Below are 17,540 nucleotides of genomic sequence, written 5' to 3'. Positions count from 1 at the left end.
GCCTGTACAAGCTGGCTCCAGTCCACCAATAGTCCTGGCATCTTCAGCTTAAAGTACTATGATCCCCATCTGGAACAAGTCCTCACTGTTTCCTCTTCCTGTGTTTCTTACAGATCAGCAAACAGCAGCTGCAGACAGTCAAGGACCGGTTTCAGGCTTTCCTCAATGGGGAAACCCAGATTGTGGCTGATGAAGCCTTCATGAACGCTGTCCAGAGTTACTACGAGGTAAGACTCACCTTTCAAAAGAATGCCAAGACTGCTCAGGCCTGGGGCCCATTAGCCCCATGTTTCTAAACTATTAGTCAGTGGGAACAGCAGCCTCAGCATTATACAGAACCATTTCTCCTAAGGCAAATGGATGATGATGGTTACAACTTTAGGGAATGACAGCATTTTATTTTGTGCATAACTATAAAAGGAGTTACTGTTCACCAACTGATTTTTATACCAGGAAGTGTGCTGAGTACTTTCCATGCAACTTCTTATTTAATCCTTACAGTGATCTTAAGATTTAGGTTCTGATGTTATTGCCATTTTCTTGATGAAGAGACCAAGGCTCAGAGAGTTTAGGTCAGTAACTCAAGGTCACTTAACTGTTTAAATGCCACAACTTAGACCTAAAGTGTGTCAGTAGCATTTTCCCACCACTTACAACCTTTCTGAAGGTTGGTAATACATCCTAACAATGGTGCCTTGTTTTTTCTATTAAAATGGGGCTGTGAGTTCTTTTCTGCCTGTTGGAACACCATCTAAAATGAACTATTTTCAGGAGAAAACCTAAAAGTGGGAAGATGTATCCTGAATATATATCACAAGAAAATGTTCACCTTTAGACCTCAGTGGCTTATTGGTAAAGAGAATTTAGAATTTTACTAGTATTTTTTAGCATTAAATATTTATTTACTTGTAAACCTAAGAATGGTGGTTTTCAGGGGTTACAGGGGGTGGGAGAAATGGGGAGATGTTGATAAAGGGTACAGACTTTCAATTTTATGATGAATAAGTTCTGAGTATCTAGTGAACAGCATGCTGACTGTAGTTAATAACACTTGAGATTTGCTAAGAGAGTAGATCTTAAGTAAAAAGAAAATGTTATCTGAGGTGAGAATATGTTAATTAGCTTCATCATGGCAATCATTTCACTATATATGTATATAAAATCATCACATTGTACAACTAAAAAATCATGTGTAAACTTAAATATATACAATTTTATTTTAAATTGTATAATTCTTTGTACATAATGTACATATTGGCTGTCATTGGCACACTATTAACTACATATAGGCGTGTCAAACCTTCCTAGTGGCAATGTTTAACTGACATATATTTTTTCAAAACTGATTATTTGGTCATTAAAGACATTTTACTTCATATTAATCTATTTCCTTATGATCCAAATATTCTGTATTTGGAATCCTATGTCCCAAATGTCTTACCTATTGTCAAGACTAGATTAAAACCATTTGAAACCATCCCCTAAGCACTGAAAAACACAGTGTTTTGTCATATGCAAACCAAAGTAATAACAATAAACTCTAAAATAAGTGTAAGGAAGTCCAACAAACCCTGATTTTTTTCACCATGGATTACTTCACATTTTTTCTTTCTTTTTAAAATTATTAGGTAGCAAATTATTTCAGAACAAATATGTTAGTGCTCCGATTCCACTCCAGTCCTCAGCAGATGCTTTAACAATGTTAGCTCATTGATTTAGTGAAATTTCCTTCCCACTTGCTATAACACTTGACTCCTCCTTTTATGAAGAGTGGAGCAAGATTACAATTAGATCTTGTCAAAATATTATCTATTAGTTTAATAGTAAACAGTCTTTGTGTCTGTGGTGTTTGCTGAGTCTGGCCACAGGCTCATTTCTTTTCTATTTTTTTTTAATTTTAATTATTGTTCAAGTACAGTTTTCTCCCTTTTACTCCTATTCCAGCCCACCCACCCAACCCTCTCCACTTCCTTCCCATTACCACCCTCCCCCTATTTTTGTCCATGTGTCCTTTAAATTTGTTCCTGTAAACCCTACCCATTCTCCCCTGAAATTCCCTCTTCTCTCCCCTCTGGTCATTGTCACTCTGTCCCCTATTTCAGTGTCTTTGGTTATATTTTGCTTGTTTCTTTCTTTTGTTTTTTAGGTTCCTGTTAAAGGTGAGATCATATGGTATTTGTCTTTCACTGCCTGGCTTATTTTGCTTAGCATAATGCTTTCCAGCTCCATCCAAGCTGTTGCAAAGGGTAGGAACTCCTTTCTTTCTGCTGCATAGAATTCCATTGTGTAAATGTACCATAGTTTTTTGATCCATTCATTTACTGATGGGCAGCTAGGTGGCTTCCAGCACTTAGCTATTGTAAATTGTGCTGCTATGAACATCAGTGTGAAAAGTTCTTTTGGATTGGTGTTTTAGTGTTCTTAGGATATAGCCCTGGCAATCGAATTGCAGGGTCAAAAGGCAGATCCATTTTTGGTTTTCTGAGGAAGTTCCATACTGCTTTCCATAGTGGTTGTACCAGTCTGCAGTCCCACCAACAATTCACTAGGGTCCCCTTTTCGTCACAACCTCTCCAACACTTGTTGTTTGTTGCTTTGTTTATGATGGCCATTCTGACTGGTGTGAAGTGGTATCTCATTGTGGTTTTAATTTGCATCTCTCTGATAGCTAGTGATATTGAACATCGTTTCATGTGTCTTTGGATCTTCTGTATGTCCTCCTTGGAGAAGTGTCTGTTCAAGTCCTTTGCCCATTTTATAATTGGGTTGCTTGTCTTCTTCGAGTGGAGTTGTGTAAATTCTTTATATATTTTAGAGATTAAACCCTTGTCTGAGGTATCATTGGCAAATATGTTTTCCCATACAGTTGGTTCTCTTTTTATTTTGATACTGTTTTCTTTAGCTGTGCAAAAGCTTTTTATTTTGATGAGGTCCCATTTGTTTATTCTTTCCGTTATGTCCCTTGCTCTAGGAGACATGTCAGTAAAAAAGTTTCTGTGTGAAATATCTGAGATTTTCCTACCTATGTTCTCTTCTAGGCCTTTAATAGTGTCACGGTTTATACTTAAGTCTTTTAATCACCTTGAAATTATTTTTGTACAAGGTGTAAGTTGGTGCTCAAGTTTTATTTTTTTGCACATAGCTGTCCTGTTCTCCCAACACCATTTGGTGAAGAGGCTATTTTTATTCTATTTTATGTTGCTGCTTCCTTTGTCAAATATTAATTGACTGTAGAGACTTGCATTTATTTCTGGGCTCTATGTTCTGTTCCATTGGTCCATGTGCCTATTTTTATGCCAGTACCAGGCTGTTTTGATTACAGTGGCCTTGTAGTATAGTTTAGTGTCAGGTGTTGTGATCCCTCCTACTTTACTCTTCTTTCTCAAAATTGCAGCAGCTATTCGGTGTCACTTATGGTTCCATATAAATTTTTTAAGTCTTTGTTCTACGTCTCTGAAATAAGCCATTGGTACTTTAATAGGTATTGCATTGAATGTGTAAATTGCTTTTGGTAGTATGGACATTTTGATGATATTAATTCTTCCAATCCATGAACATGGTACATGTTTCCATTTGTTTGTGTCTTCCTTGATTTCTTTCCTCAGTGTTATGTAGTTTTCTGAATACGGGTCTTTTACCTATTTGGTTAGGTTTACTCCTAGGTATTTTATTTTTCTTTTTGCTATTTCAAATGGGATTTTTTTTCTTGATTTCTGCTTCTGCTGTTTCATTGTTGGTGTACAGAAATGCCTTTGACTTCTGGATACTGACTTTGTATCCTGCTGTTTTGCCAAATTCATTTATTAGGTCAAGCAGTTTTTTGGTGGAGTCTATAGGATTTTCTATGTACACTATCATGTCATCTGCAAACAGTGACAGTTTTGTTTCCTCCTTTCTGATTTGGATGCCTTTTATTTCTTTTTTCTTGTCTGATTGCTGTGGCTAAAACTTCCAGTACTATATTGAATAGAAGTGGTAAAAGTGGACAGCCTTGTCTTGTTCCTGATCTTAGTGGAAAACATTTTAATTTTTGCCCATTGAGTATGATGTTGGCTGTAGGTCTCTCATATATGGCCTTTATTATGTTAAGGAATGCTCCCTCTATTCCCACTTTGCTGAGTGTTTTTATCATAAATGGGTGGTGTACCTTATCAAATGCTTTTTCTGCATCTATTGATATGATCATGTGGTTTTTGCCTTTGCTTTTCTTTATGTGATGTATTACATTTACTGATTTGCGAATATTGTACCATCCTTGCATCCCTGGAATGAATCCCACTTGGTCATGGTGTATGATTTTTTTAATGTACTGTTAGATGTGGTTTGCCAGTATTTTGTTGAGGATTTTAGCATCAATGTTCATCAGTGATATTGGCCTGAAGTTTTCTTTCTTTGTTGTGTCTTTATCCGGTTTTGGAATTAGGATGATGCTGGCCTAATAAAAAGAGTTTGGGAGTCTTCCATATTTTTGAATTTTTTGAAATAGTCTGTGAAGGATAGGGGTTAGCTCTTCCTTAAATGTTTTGTAGAATTTTCCTGTGAAACCATCTGGCCCAGGGCTTTTGTGTGTTGGGAGTTTTTTTATTACTGCTCCAATTTCTTTTGCTGTTATTGGTTTGTTCAGGCTTTCTGCTTCTTTTTCATTGAGTTTTGGAAGATTATATTTTTCTCAAAATTTGTCCATTTCATCTAGATTTTCAAATTTCTTGACATACAGTTCTTCATAGTAATTTCTTACAATCCTTTGTATTTCTGTGGTATCTGTTGTAATCTCTCCTCTTTCATTTCTGATTGTGTTTATTTGGATTTTATCTCTTTTTTTCTTGATGAGTCTGCTTAAAGGCTTGTCGATTTTGTTTATCTTTTCAAAGAACCAGCTCCTGGATTCATTGGTCTTCGAATTGTGCTTTTAGTCTCTATGTCATTTAATTCTGCTCTGATCTTGGTTATTTCCTTCCTTCTGCTTGCTCTGGGCTGTCTTTATTGTTGTTCCTCAAGTTCTTGTAGAGGTAGGCTTAGGTTGTTTGTTTGAAATGTTTCTAACTTTTTTAGGTGGGCCTGTATCACTATGAACTTCCCTCTCAGGACTGCCTTCACTGTGTCCCATAAGTTTTGGGTTGTTGTGAGTTCATTTTCTTTTGTTTCCAGAAACCTTTTGATTTCTTCCCTAATATCATTCTTGACCCATTCATTGTTTAATAGCCTGCTATTTAATCTCCATGATTTTGAGTGTTTGGGGTTTTTTTCCTTGGGGTTGGTTTCTAGCTTCAGTCCCTTGTGATCTGAGAAAATGCTTCGTATGGTTTCAATTTTTTTGAAATTGTTGAAGCTTGTTTTGTGTCCTATCATGTGTTCTATCTTTGAAAATGTTCCGTGTACATTTGAAAAGAATGTGTATTTAGCTTCTTTGAGATGGAGGGCTCTATATATATCAGTTAAGCCCATTTCATCTAGGGTATTGTTCAATGCCACAATATCTTTGTTGATATTTTGTTTAGAAGATCTGTTCATTTTTGATAGTGGGGTGTTAAAATCCCCCACAATAATTGTGTTGCTGTCAATATCTTTCTTGAAGTCCTCTAAGATTTTCTTTATGTATTTGGGTGCTCCTATGTTGGGTGCATATATATTTACAATATTTATGTCTTCTTGGTGGATTCTTCCCTTCAGTATTATGAAATGACCTTCTGGGTCTCTCTTTATGGCCCTTTTCTGGAAGTCTATTTTGTCAGATATGAGTATTGCTACCCCAGCTTTTTTTTTTCCTTTCCATTTGCTTGGAAGGTTTGTTTCCAGCCCTTCACTTTTAGTCTGTGTAGATCTTTTGTCCTGAGGTGGGTCTCTTGTAGGCAACATATGTGTGGGTCAGGCTTTCTTATTCATTCAGCCATTCTGTGTCTTTTGATTGGAGCATTTAATCCATTTACATTTAAGGTTATTACTGATAGGTACTTATTCATTGCCATTTTCATACCTGTGTTCCTCTCTCTCTCTCTCTCTTTTCCTTTCTTCCCTTAAAGCAGTCCCTTTAGCATATCTTGCAGAGCTGGTTTGGTGGAGGTATATTGTTTTAGACTTCTTTTGTCTAAGAAGCTTCTTATTTGGCCTTCTATCTTGATTGAGAGCCTTGCTGGGTAAAGTAGCCTTGGTTGCAGACCTCTGGTTCTCATTACTTGGAATGTTTCTTGCCATTCTCTTCTGGCTTGGAGTGTTTCCATTGAGAAATCAGCTGTTAGCCTTATTGGGGCTCCCTTGTATGTTACTTCCTGTTTTTCCCTTGCTGCCTTTAAGATTCTCTCTTTGTGTTGAAATTTTGCCATTTTAATTATGATGTGTCTTGAGGTGGGCCTCTGTGGGTTCCTCTTGATTGGGACTCTCTGTGTTTCCTGGATTTGTGTGACTTTTTCTCTCATCAAATTAGGGAAGTTTTCCATCATTACTTTTTCAAATAGGTTTTCGATCCCTTGCTCTTCTTCTTCTTCTGGTATCCCTATTATATGGATATTGTTATGTTTCATATTGTCTTGTATTTCTCTGAATCCCTCTTTATTCTTTCTGAGCCTTTTTTCCTTTTCTTGCTCTTTCTGGATGTTTTCTTCTACTTTGTCCTCTAGCTCGCTGATCCGATCTTCTGCTTCATCGATCCTGCTTTTCATTCCTTCTACTGTGTTCTTTAGTTCAGAAATTGTATTCTTCATTTCCTGTTGGCCCGTGTTGATAGTTTCTATTTCCTTTTTCATGTTGATGTAGTTTTCAGTGAGTTCATTGTAGCTTCCCTGTAGTTTCTGGTAGCTCATTGTGAGCTCATTGAGCTTCCTGATGATCATTGCTTTGAACTCAATATCTGATAGTTGAATTGCCTCTATTTCCCTTAGCATTCTTTCTGAGGCTTCCTCCTTTCCTTTCATTTGGGGACTGTTTCTTTGTCTTCCCATTGTTTGTGAGACTCTTCTTGTTAGCCTTGACTTCTTAAATTCATCTGTTCTGGCTCCCTGGGTTTATGGTGTGAACTTCATTAGTAGAATAGCAGTGAGTTTCAGTGGTGGAGTTTCCTTGATCTCTCAAGCTCACTGGTCTTGGGCTGTCATTTAAGTTGGCTCTGTATTTGTCTTTGGGTTTTGATTGTTGTTGGGTCTTTCTTTGGTGGTTCCTTCCCACCAGCTGGTTAAATGAGGGTCACTCTGTCCACCACCTCTTGCATTTTGTTGTGCTTGTGAGGACAGGTTGTGTTGAAGCTGATTCTTCCATGTGTACAAGGTTTTGAGGATTCTCTCTTGCTCTTGTTCAGTTGTTTGTATTGGGTACTGTCTTTACTATTTAGTTGTATTTCCAGATTGGTCCTGGATTGAGGTTTGTGTGGTTACCACTCCCTCCTTCACCTTCTTCTGTTGTTATCTGTTAGTGGTTCCTTTGTTGTTGGGTTTCCTCTTCCAGTGCATATCCTGGTGTTCACCGCCTCTACCTATTCTTTTTTTTTTTCATCAGTTGGACGGGGAAGGCAAAATGGTTTAAGACATCAACAGAGTCTTCTATGATATTTACAGTAGCAGCAAGTAAAGAAGAGATAGGAGATCCTTTGACTATGTATAGTGTTAACCGTGATCTTCCACCCAGCTACCTGATTTTTAGAAAGGATGGAAAGAAGATAAGACTCTTGTTTGGGAAGGAAGGATTGTGAGTTGGATCTATAAAGCAGGGAGGTTGTGGGAGGTCAGTTTTGGAGGTAAGGTGAGAGTAAAGGATAGTAAATAGTTGTAGTGTGTGAGAGAATAGAGTTAACCACTACAGTAATAGAGTTCAGGAAACTTTGAAATGGGCTAAGATCTGGGAGGGGTGTTGTGAAGTAATTACATTTGCATGGAACAGCAATTATTTACAATAATATTAGGGCAACAATCATATGACAGAATCTATGAGATCTAGGTAACAAGAATAGGGAGTACAGAACCTTGAGTAGTGTGCTAATGGGACACAGGTGAGTTAAAGGACAGCAGATTAGCAATACAGTATGGAAAGAGATATCAGGAGAAAGCTGTCAGGTCATACAATATATCCAGCCTAGCAAAGCAGACTATACAAAAAGAGGATGGATACAAAAATACTATTTAAAAAAGATGTAAGAATACTGGAAAAATACTAATAATACAAATATGCAATAACTTGCAGGTTCTCTGTAATAGCAGAGTGAACTTTGTCTCACTGTCCCAGCTGTTGTGATTCCCCTTCTTTGGGTTCAACTTTGGTCTTTTCACAGATCCAGGATTTTGTCTCACTTGTAGGTATTTAGAAAAAAATTTAAAAAATAAAAATAGAAAAGGCAGACGAAGGGAGGAAGAAGAGACAAAATTGGAGAAAAGGAAGGAGGAAGGAATAAAACAAGAAATCAGGAAAGAGAGGAAAAGGGAAATCAAAAGAGAATAAAACAAAAATTAAAAAATTAAGAATTGTTAAAAAAATAGAATCAAATTTAAAAGTCTCTTGGTTTCAAAGTGGCCAAACCGGTTTTTCTGCTCTTGCTGGCTGGGGCAGGCTGAGGGGTGATTGGTATGGTTTTTCTTCCTTGGTCAGCAGTGCACACTGACTCCTGCACTGTCTGGGAAGCTCATGTGGCTCCTCAGCCTTGTGCCCTGGTTGTGGGAATCAGGTCTTTCCCCAGGGTTATTGCTGAGGACTGGGGTGCAGCGATGTTCTCCCTGCATGCGCACCCTCGGCTGGGTGGCAGGGAGGCTGGAGTGATTGATCTCTTTAGGAGAATTCCCCAAACAGTGTCTGTCTATTCACTCCTTCCTCTTGAGAAATTCCTCCTGTTCAAGCCTGCCACTCCAAACAGTGGCCTGACTTCTCCCACTGCCAAACTCTCCAGCCAGACCAGTGACTGTGGGGATCAGGGCCCACTGCGTGACCCAGCCCCTCCGATGTCCACAGCCTCCAAAGGTGCTCACAGCCCTGTGTGTTTGCTAGCACCTGGATTCCTCCCAGTGCCACTCAGACCTTGTTTGGCTGGGGAGGGAGCAGTTGTCCCAGCTCTCTCCCAAGGACCCTGTGGCAAACCCCGCAGCAGGCACTGGACCTGGGGCTGCAGCCCCCCAGACCACACACTGGTCCCTGGGGCCCTACCTTATTGCAGCACTCTTCTTAGGGTCCAGTTTTTCGGTTCCGCCACAATCCTTGGTCCCCTATTTTCACATATGCTGAAGTATGTTGGTTGCTTGCTTCTCTACTCCATAGATCAGTCAGGATTTTCTCCCCTGAGCAGAGGGAAGCCAAATCTGCTTCTTCCTACTCCTATGCCATCTTAGCCCCCTCCTGGCCACAGGCTCATTTTACATGCCATTTCTTTAGTGAAATTTCTATTCTAATCTATTTTAGAAGTTGGGTTCTTTCTATACTTGTCAAATTTTAGCTTTTCCCTTTCACTTTAAAATAGTACTGATTATTGCCAATAAGTGCCAAATTTATTGCTTTATTTGGTTGAATTTAATGGAGAGTGGAAATGAAATTTGGAATCACAACTATGGCATGGCAATAAATAATCAGAATATATTTTACAAAAGATTCTGTCTACAAACTGCCAGGGAATAAAATTAATTCTCCATCCCCTTTTTTCAAGTTCTGAAGGCCAGTTCTTACCAGGCAGACTCTTATCAATAGTTCATGTTTAAAGTCATTTATCGATTTATAAATTTTGAGAATGCTAATCTTAAGTAGAAAGTTCATTTGATTAATGACATAAATTAAAATAAAGTGCCATTTCTATCTATTAATTGTGTCATTTCTATTCATTGAATTTAAAAATTAGTAGTCATCAACATGCTAATGAGTCTCAGGCAATTACCATTATATCTATAAGTGATACTCATATTTTTTCTATATTGGCCAGTTTGCAAGAACTTTTTTTTAGTCTGAAGAGAATATGGGCTTTGAGAAATTACTCACATTTAATATTGAGATTTGGATAATAAGAAATAATGTGGGGTATTAATTATTTATGATAGTCATCAGTAAAGGTTTAGAAAGTCTTGAGATTCACATTTCCTGGAAAGACTTATCCTCTGCAACAAAGTCCCCAGTCAAGGAATCAGGATTAACATTTTACCTGGAAGAGCCCCAAGTTGATTATCCCTTTTCCCTTTCTTTTTACTGTTGGGTAATCAAGAAGTTAGTGTCTCTTCCTCTACCCTAATCTAGAATCCAATTATTTTTCTGTCAGTACTAGTTTTAGTCAGAAGTCTTTGGATGACAATTGAGAGACAGCAGCTTCAAAATGGCTTAAGCCAAAAATGAGATTTATTTGCTCAAGCAACTTAAAAGTCCAGGGGTGGACCTGGCTTGAGCTGTGGTTATACCTGAGACTTCAGAGATGCCAGCATGATACGTATCTTGCTCCACATACCTTGGCTTTGCTCTTGTCTATGTTGACTTCATTCTTATGCAGTTCCTTTCATGCAACTCCAGGAGCAAAGACAACATCTCTTTATTGAGAGTCCCAGCAAGAGACTCAGGGTTACCTTGGTTGGAGTGACATGGGTCAGGTGTCTTTTCTTAAGCCAATCACAATAGGAGAGAGTGAAACAGACTAGGGAATCAGGCCTAGGACACATACCACCTCTAGATCCCGAGTGTGGGCTCAGTCCCACCGCAGCTGTATGTATTGAAAATGCAATGTTTTCCCAATAAGATATTAGGGTCATTTTTTCCAGAAGAACAGGGAATGTATGCTCATCAGAGAGAAAAGGAAACCCACATATATTCCCTTTCTAAACTCTCTCACCCCCAAACACACACACTCACACACACGCACTCCTCCTTGCCATATCACACTTTCACATTCCAGTTTACTAAGATAAGGACATTAAAGGGAAAAAATTTCCTCAAAAAGTTCCAAGATTATTACACAAAGTCAAAGTAAGTTTCAGGTATTGGCCTTGTCTTACTAAGGCAATAATGGTTTGTCAACACACCAGAGGAGTAAAGAACAATTTCCATCTGTGCCCATCCAGCCCAGTCGGAACCCAGCTGCCACCATTGAATGGCAAGCTGATGAGGCCTGGGGCATGAGCTGGGCCAGAACAGAGGAAGGCCAAGTTTCCCTAAGGCTCTCGAGAGCAAGTCACTTCCTTTTATCCTACCTTAGTGGCCATGACTGTCAAAGCCAATCAAGCAGAGCAGCAGAGTAATCCTTTAATCTCTTCCATTAGGCATTGAGGGCTGGGCACTGAGGTGGGTCCTCTAAGATTTGGCCCAGCAACCCCAGCTTGTTTGCACCACCATGGTCCTTGACATCAGAGAGCCATCAGTTCCTCCAGGGCCCCACATCTTTTCTAACTCTTAGTGCTTTTAAGACCAATGTCTAAAACATAAACCCTTCCTCCTTCCATCCTCACCTTCACCTTCCCATCTCCCTGCTTAATTTTGGCTCATTCACATGCTAGTCCTGGCATCAGAGAAAAGAGGTGGGTAGAAAAATGTTATGAAACCTTCCTCACTCAGATGCCACCTGAAAGGAAACATGGGGTATGTGGTGGGAAGTGAGAGTGTAGAATGGGGTGGAGACTGCTGCTGACATCTGGGCTTCAGCCAGTGAAGCTCAGACTGAGTTCTGTTTTGTTTTATTTTGTTTTTAGCTGGTCTCCTCTAACAAAGACCCAGTTGCTTTTGTCAAACTACCACTGAATGTTGTATCAGGTAGAATTCTTCAGTTTCTAGCAATTGAAACTGGTTATGGTTAAATTAAGCCTTTAATAATAATAATAATAATAAAATAACAACAACATAATAACAATTGTTTGTTGCTGTTTTTGCTATTAAAAGAAATAACCAAACATAAGAAGAAATGGAAACCAAAGCAGATTGACTTTAGAAAGCCAGGTAGCAGAATTATAATGAACACCATATCATTGGTATGAGTCTACTCCAACCCCATTCCATCCTTGTGACACCTCACTCTGAATCTGAACCTGAGGAGGGGATGTGTGATTGGCCAATCTCAGGCCCCAACCCACCATTTGGCTAAGGAAGTACAAGGTCTGTGATTGACAGTCCCAGTGAAACTTTGTGTAATGACAAAGAGGTTGTCAGACTACGGTGCTGTTATTGGAAAGGGAGGAATTCTTTGCAGGCAAAAAACACAGGTGTCCTCTATACAAGGTGACATATTTTGTCTAGTCTTTATGGGTGAACTTTTTTTTAATCTAAAAAAGTCGCAGTCAGATGACACATGAATATTTTTCTGAAATGAAGCTATATATGAGGAGGGGCCCCCCGAAACCAGAATTTATTTATTAAAAAATTGCATATTTATTTTTACATGTTTAAACAGAGTACCTTCCAACTACTCTCCATTTGATGCAGTACAACCATGGAGACATTTTTTCCACAGCTCAAAACAGTTTTTGAACTTGTCAATTTTGATACCTTGTAGTGTTTCTGTCATTTTTTGTTTCACCTCTTCCACACTGGCAAAACATTTCCCTTCAAGGACTTCATTCATCTGGGAAAATAAAAAAGTTGCTTGGAGCAAGATTGGGTGAACAGGGAGGGAACGGCATGGGGGTCATGCCATTTATGGTGAAAAAACTACTGAAGGCTTTGTGGGCAGGTGTACTTGTTAATCACCCATAATGAAATGAGCCATGTGTTAAAAGAGCCTCAAAAAAAAGTTCATTGAAGACGAACGTAGCCTCTTAAAACAACACCAGCTGGCACACTGATACAGATGGGTTTCTCAAACACTCACCTAGTGGGGAAATCCTGTACTATCAGGGGCCCATCCTCCAGAACTTAATTCCATATTTTGGGAGGTCCCCCCATGTATTTTCCAATGTGTGAAACTACTGTAAGTCCTCAGTGGCCTTAAAATAGACCTTTCCTGAGGCATTTGTTCTTGTGGGGAAAGTCAGGCAAGGAAGGAGGAGGCAGAGGTTAGAGAGGTTAAGAGGATGAGTTTAATGTTCCAAAGATGTGGGGCTGAAGTCTAATTCAGCAGCAGAGTGGCTTTCAGACCCTGGCCAAGCTTGAGCCTCAGATTTTTCATCTGTAATAGGACCTTTCTTCCATAATTTTTGTCAGAATTAAATTGTACACATGCACACACACACCCTCACCCTAAATCTAATACCACTCTCCAGTTTCTGGGTCTGGGCTTGGGGTAATGAAGGTGCAAGGTCAAAACAGGAGAAAGGTAAAATAAATTTTTAAAATCTTTTAAAAATCTTAATTAAAAAAAAAAAAAACAGGAGAAACGGAGGCTGCTTTAGCTCCTAATCTACCACTACCTGCCACAGGCCATGGCCCCAGATGTGCATCTGAAGTTCTCCCCAGGATCTCTTAATTTTTGGTGAGAAAGATTTCTGAGATCCAAGGTGCATTTTATTTTAGAAATTAACATTCATCTTGCTTCAACAAAGATAAATTTTGTATTTTTTCCATGTATAAAGAGGTGTTTTAAGTCATTATGAAAATAATGAATGATAATTATAAAACTAGACAGTGTAAGAAAAAATCTAAATGAGATGGTTAGAAAAATACCTGTAATTCCATTGTCCTAAACAACCACTATTAAACTGGGGTATTTATTGTTTCAGATAGCTATTTGGTTTCCATAATAAAATGGAAAATTACTATAAAATATTAATAACCCATTCGTTTTATTAGCACACTGGTTTTCAATCTCATTTCTACCTCTTCAAAAATCACACATATGACACCCTTATCAGTAAAATGTTTTAATACCTATGATGATCTCAATCCAGAGTCATGCTCCGATCCTCTATCCCCACCTTACCCCTACCATTGCAAGTTTCCAGGTTAACAACAGATCATGGGCATATTTTGATGCTAATGGAAAAAAATGCTTATTTTATGGCTGCATGGCAATCTATTAAAAAACAATAGTTAATTTCTGTTACAATATTGTAGCAGGCACCATGCTCAGCAGTTGACACATGTTATCTCATTGAATCCTTCCCAAAATCTTACAAGGTAGGGTAGTTATGACTCCCATTCCAGAGTTGAGGAAACTGAAGCCCAAAAAGATTAAGTCACTTGCTCAGGTTTCAAAGCTAGCAGGATTTGAACTCAGGTCCTCTGACACTAGACCCTGTTCCTCTTGTTATTCAGCCATTCATTAGTAGCAACCAGGTTGTTTTGTTTTTACTCTCATTCACTCTTAACACCAAAGTCTTTTTGATAATTTTTTTGCAATGATACATTTTTGTTGAGCAGGAAATAATCTGTTGGTTTCTCAGCCTGTCAGCAAGGAAGTGGTGCTGGGCCGGCTCCACCCTGCCCCGCACCGTGTACAGTGGTTAAGTACTGATGTGCTTGTATGTTTCTAAATAACCTTGAGCTTGCTTGGCTCTGGTGAGGGAGGGAAGGACTGATGAATGAGGTTGAGTCACTGAGTTGACTGCCCTTCACCATTCCATATTTATTTGTTCATCTTCTATCTCCCATCATGACCTATCTGGAAGTTGGCAGAGTAGTAGGGAGGATTTATGGATGTGCCACGTCAAACTGTGCCTTGGGTTGAAGTCTCTCACAATAGCCAAAAACAAAACAGAAAACAAAAATGCCAGATAGAGCTCCCAGTACAAATGAGTGGCAAGGGTGGCTTCAGAGATACACAAGCACGTGGGTCCTCAGTGGCACTATTCACAGTGGGGCAAGGCTGGCCCAGACCCCACTTCCTTCTGACACACTGAGAAGCCAAGATCGACAATGTGCCTGGAAAATTAGTTTGCTGCTGCCACCCCTTTCCCCTGGCTGTCTCACCTCCTTTCAGCATTTCATCTTTACTGTCACCTCAATTTTCAGCCTCCTTCCTCACACACTTGACATTCCACTCATCTCCCCTCCTGTCCAGGCCTAGCAATCATTTCTTACTTCTGGACAGATGGAGCCCTCTACTTTTCAAAATTCTTTCAGTTTTATCCTTATCAAGGAAGGCTGGCTCCTGCATTAACCACATTGAAGGAGAGTGGGACTGATAGAGGTTAAGTGACAAATATTTATTAACTGGTCTCTAGAAATGAAGAAAAGGACTATGTGTAGATGATATGTGCAGGATACAGGAGTCACCAGCCAGTTATGGACACCAGCTGGGATCAATGTGCCAACATGTTCATTTCATACCACTCATTATCAGGTGTCATGGAATATCTAGCCACAGTCAGTTGTTTGGAGAGAACCATATATTGGGCTTGCCGCCATCCAGATATAATCTCAGTACAGTTTCTGCTTCAAGAAGTCTGTTTTGTTCTTATTCACTCACGCATTCAATGACAGTATGCCAGACACTGTCTTGGGCACTTGAACAAATAATAGGAAAAAAACAGTTGTAATTCCTGCCTTCCTGAGACTTAGATATTAACTAAAGACTCACCAAGACAGATGACAAATGGCAGCTGCAGAAGGGCTTTAGGGGACAGGAATATGGTGCTGAGGGTTTATAACTGGCCCTGTTTTATGGGACACTGCTATAAACAGATGGAGAGGAGAGGGTGACTTCATTGTTAATTACTTCCAAGTCACCTCTAATGTTCATTAGAGCTGAAAACAAAGAATTAACCCTAACCCTTTTGTGTCCCCACCTCCATCTTCAGTCACCTATAGTTCTACAAGTGCCCTCCAGCAGGGCTTCCTGCCAATTCTCTTGGCCTCTTTCAGGTCTGTTTTCCACATTAAACTCAGAGAATGTGAACTTGATTGTGGTATGTCCCAGCTTAAAACCTTCAGTGGCTTCCCAGGGCCCTTCAAATGAAGACAAAAATATTCTGTGTGGCCTCCCATGCCCTTGGCCACATGGCCCTCTCCTGTCTACCTTACATCAGTTATTCCCCATCCTTTACTGCTGCAGCCACCCTGGCTTCTCTTTGTCTGCAGACACTCAGGCTCTTTACACATATTGTTCCCTGCCTCTGAAATACTCTCTCTTCACCTATCACATATCATCTTCAAGGAGTTTTCCTCCAGGAAGGCTTTCCTGATTACACATTAGAACAGATTGCTGGTTTTAGACACCCTGGACTCCTGGACTTTCCCCAATATAACTTGTCCCAACTTGTAATGATATTTGGATGGGATTATTAAGATGATGTCATGGAGGCTTGCAGGCTGGGTCGGCATCTGTTTTTCTTACCATTGTATCCCTGGCAACTGGCACAGTGCCTTTCACCATCTCAGTGCCCAAAGAAAGAAGAATGGGATTATAAAGAAGAGTGTAAATATTACAGCTAGAAGGACAACCCCCAAAACGTTATGATTCAGCTCCCTCAGTGTACAGATTAGAAACTGGGGAATCAAAGAGGGGGGCTGACTTATCCAAGAACTGACCTGGGACCATGGTTTACAATTCTTGCCTCTCCACAAAATTCCTCTATTTGCCTCAAAACTTTTAAGTTCTTTGAGGTCTAAAACTAAAACTGAGACACAATCTGTTAGATGGAGAATTAATGTATATTAAGCATTACAGAGTTTCAGGCAAATTCTTTAGCTCATTAAGACTCATAAGGCCTGAGGATTCATTTGAAAATTTTATTCTAACACTGATTTTTAAATGAACTCTAAGATCTCACTGAGTACCAGTTCTCAGGCCCTGGCAAGTGGGCCATGACCTGTAGCCTGGGAAGGTAACCCTCAGCCCTCCTTCTTTGTAAATGAGTTCATTAAGTCACAATAAATGGAGACCACCTTTCTAAAAGCTCTTCCCATCAGGGAAGTCTTTATATGGAGCAGGTGGTGATGAAATACACCCCAAGCAATGGTGTTTTCTGGCCAATAAGAGAATTTCCTAAAATCTGACAGAGGAGTGAACACTTGTTCTGCTTCTGGAAGGATATTTATGTACCTTCTGAAGTGTGACCAGGACACATTGCAAAGTTATCAGATATTTCCTCTCTGTGACTATGAAGCAGTAGCTTCACCACCTTATATTACACCTCCAAACCATGTAGCTGTGTAGGCTTCCACATGGTGGGCACCATTACAAACCCTTCTTAATGGATGGCATGGTCCCAGGACCCAGACAGCACCAATGGACCACTCACGTTTATCCACCAGGTGGAAAAGGTTCTCATCTGGCAGATGAGAGCCTCAGGGAAGGAAGTACCAGGGTGCAATAAAATACCACACATTTACAACCAGCCAATTTGAGTTAACAAGAGTCTTAGTTTTCTGTCTACAAAATGGACTGAATTTAATACCTACTTTCTATGTTTGCTTACTCTCAAAGTTGCTGGCTGTGTTCTGGAGACAGATGACATTGTGGGAAACAAAGACACAGTCCTTGCCTACATGGAGTTGACATTTTGGAGAGGGAGACAGACACTAAATACACATTTACTTAATACTTGTTCAATTTCACTTGTGATGAGTATCATTGAGAGGATAGAATGAGATATAAATAGCAGTTAACATTTAAGTGTCAAATGCCAGATATCAGGCCATATGCATTATATATAATAATAATAACAACCACAATAACCCATTAGACATTAATATGGGATACTTTTTAAAGTACTTTTCATACATTAATTCATTTT

The 17,540-nt window shown here is 39.4% G+C and overlaps 1 protein-coding gene across 26 annotated transcripts in view; it reads left to right on the top strand.

Moving 5' to 3' along the window:
* Nucleotides 1-17,540, top strand: part of CADPS (calcium dependent secretion activator) — a 461,254-nt gene that overhangs the window by 107,984 nt on the left and 335,730 nt on the right. For all 26 annotated transcript variants that reach the window (XM_045832207.1, XM_045832200.1, XM_045832201.1 and 23 more), the window contains exon 2: nucleotides 114-227. In XM_045832207.1, coding sequence (XP_045688163.1) covers nucleotides 114-227 — 114 coding nt within the window. The remainder of the gene's footprint in view (nucleotides 1-113; nucleotides 228-17,540) is intronic.

The sequence above is a fragment of the Phyllostomus hastatus genome, unplaced genomic scaffold (assembly GCF_019186645.2).
Source record: "Phyllostomus hastatus isolate PE091 unplaced genomic scaffold, TTU_PhHast_1.1 phas_contig_16, whole genome shotgun sequence".
NCBI classification, from domain to species: Eukaryota; Metazoa; Chordata; class Mammalia; order Chiroptera; family Phyllostomidae; genus Phyllostomus; species Phyllostomus hastatus.
The sequence above is the reverse complement of the archived record's forward strand: the minus strand, read 5'-3'. Positions and strand labels throughout refer to the sequence as shown.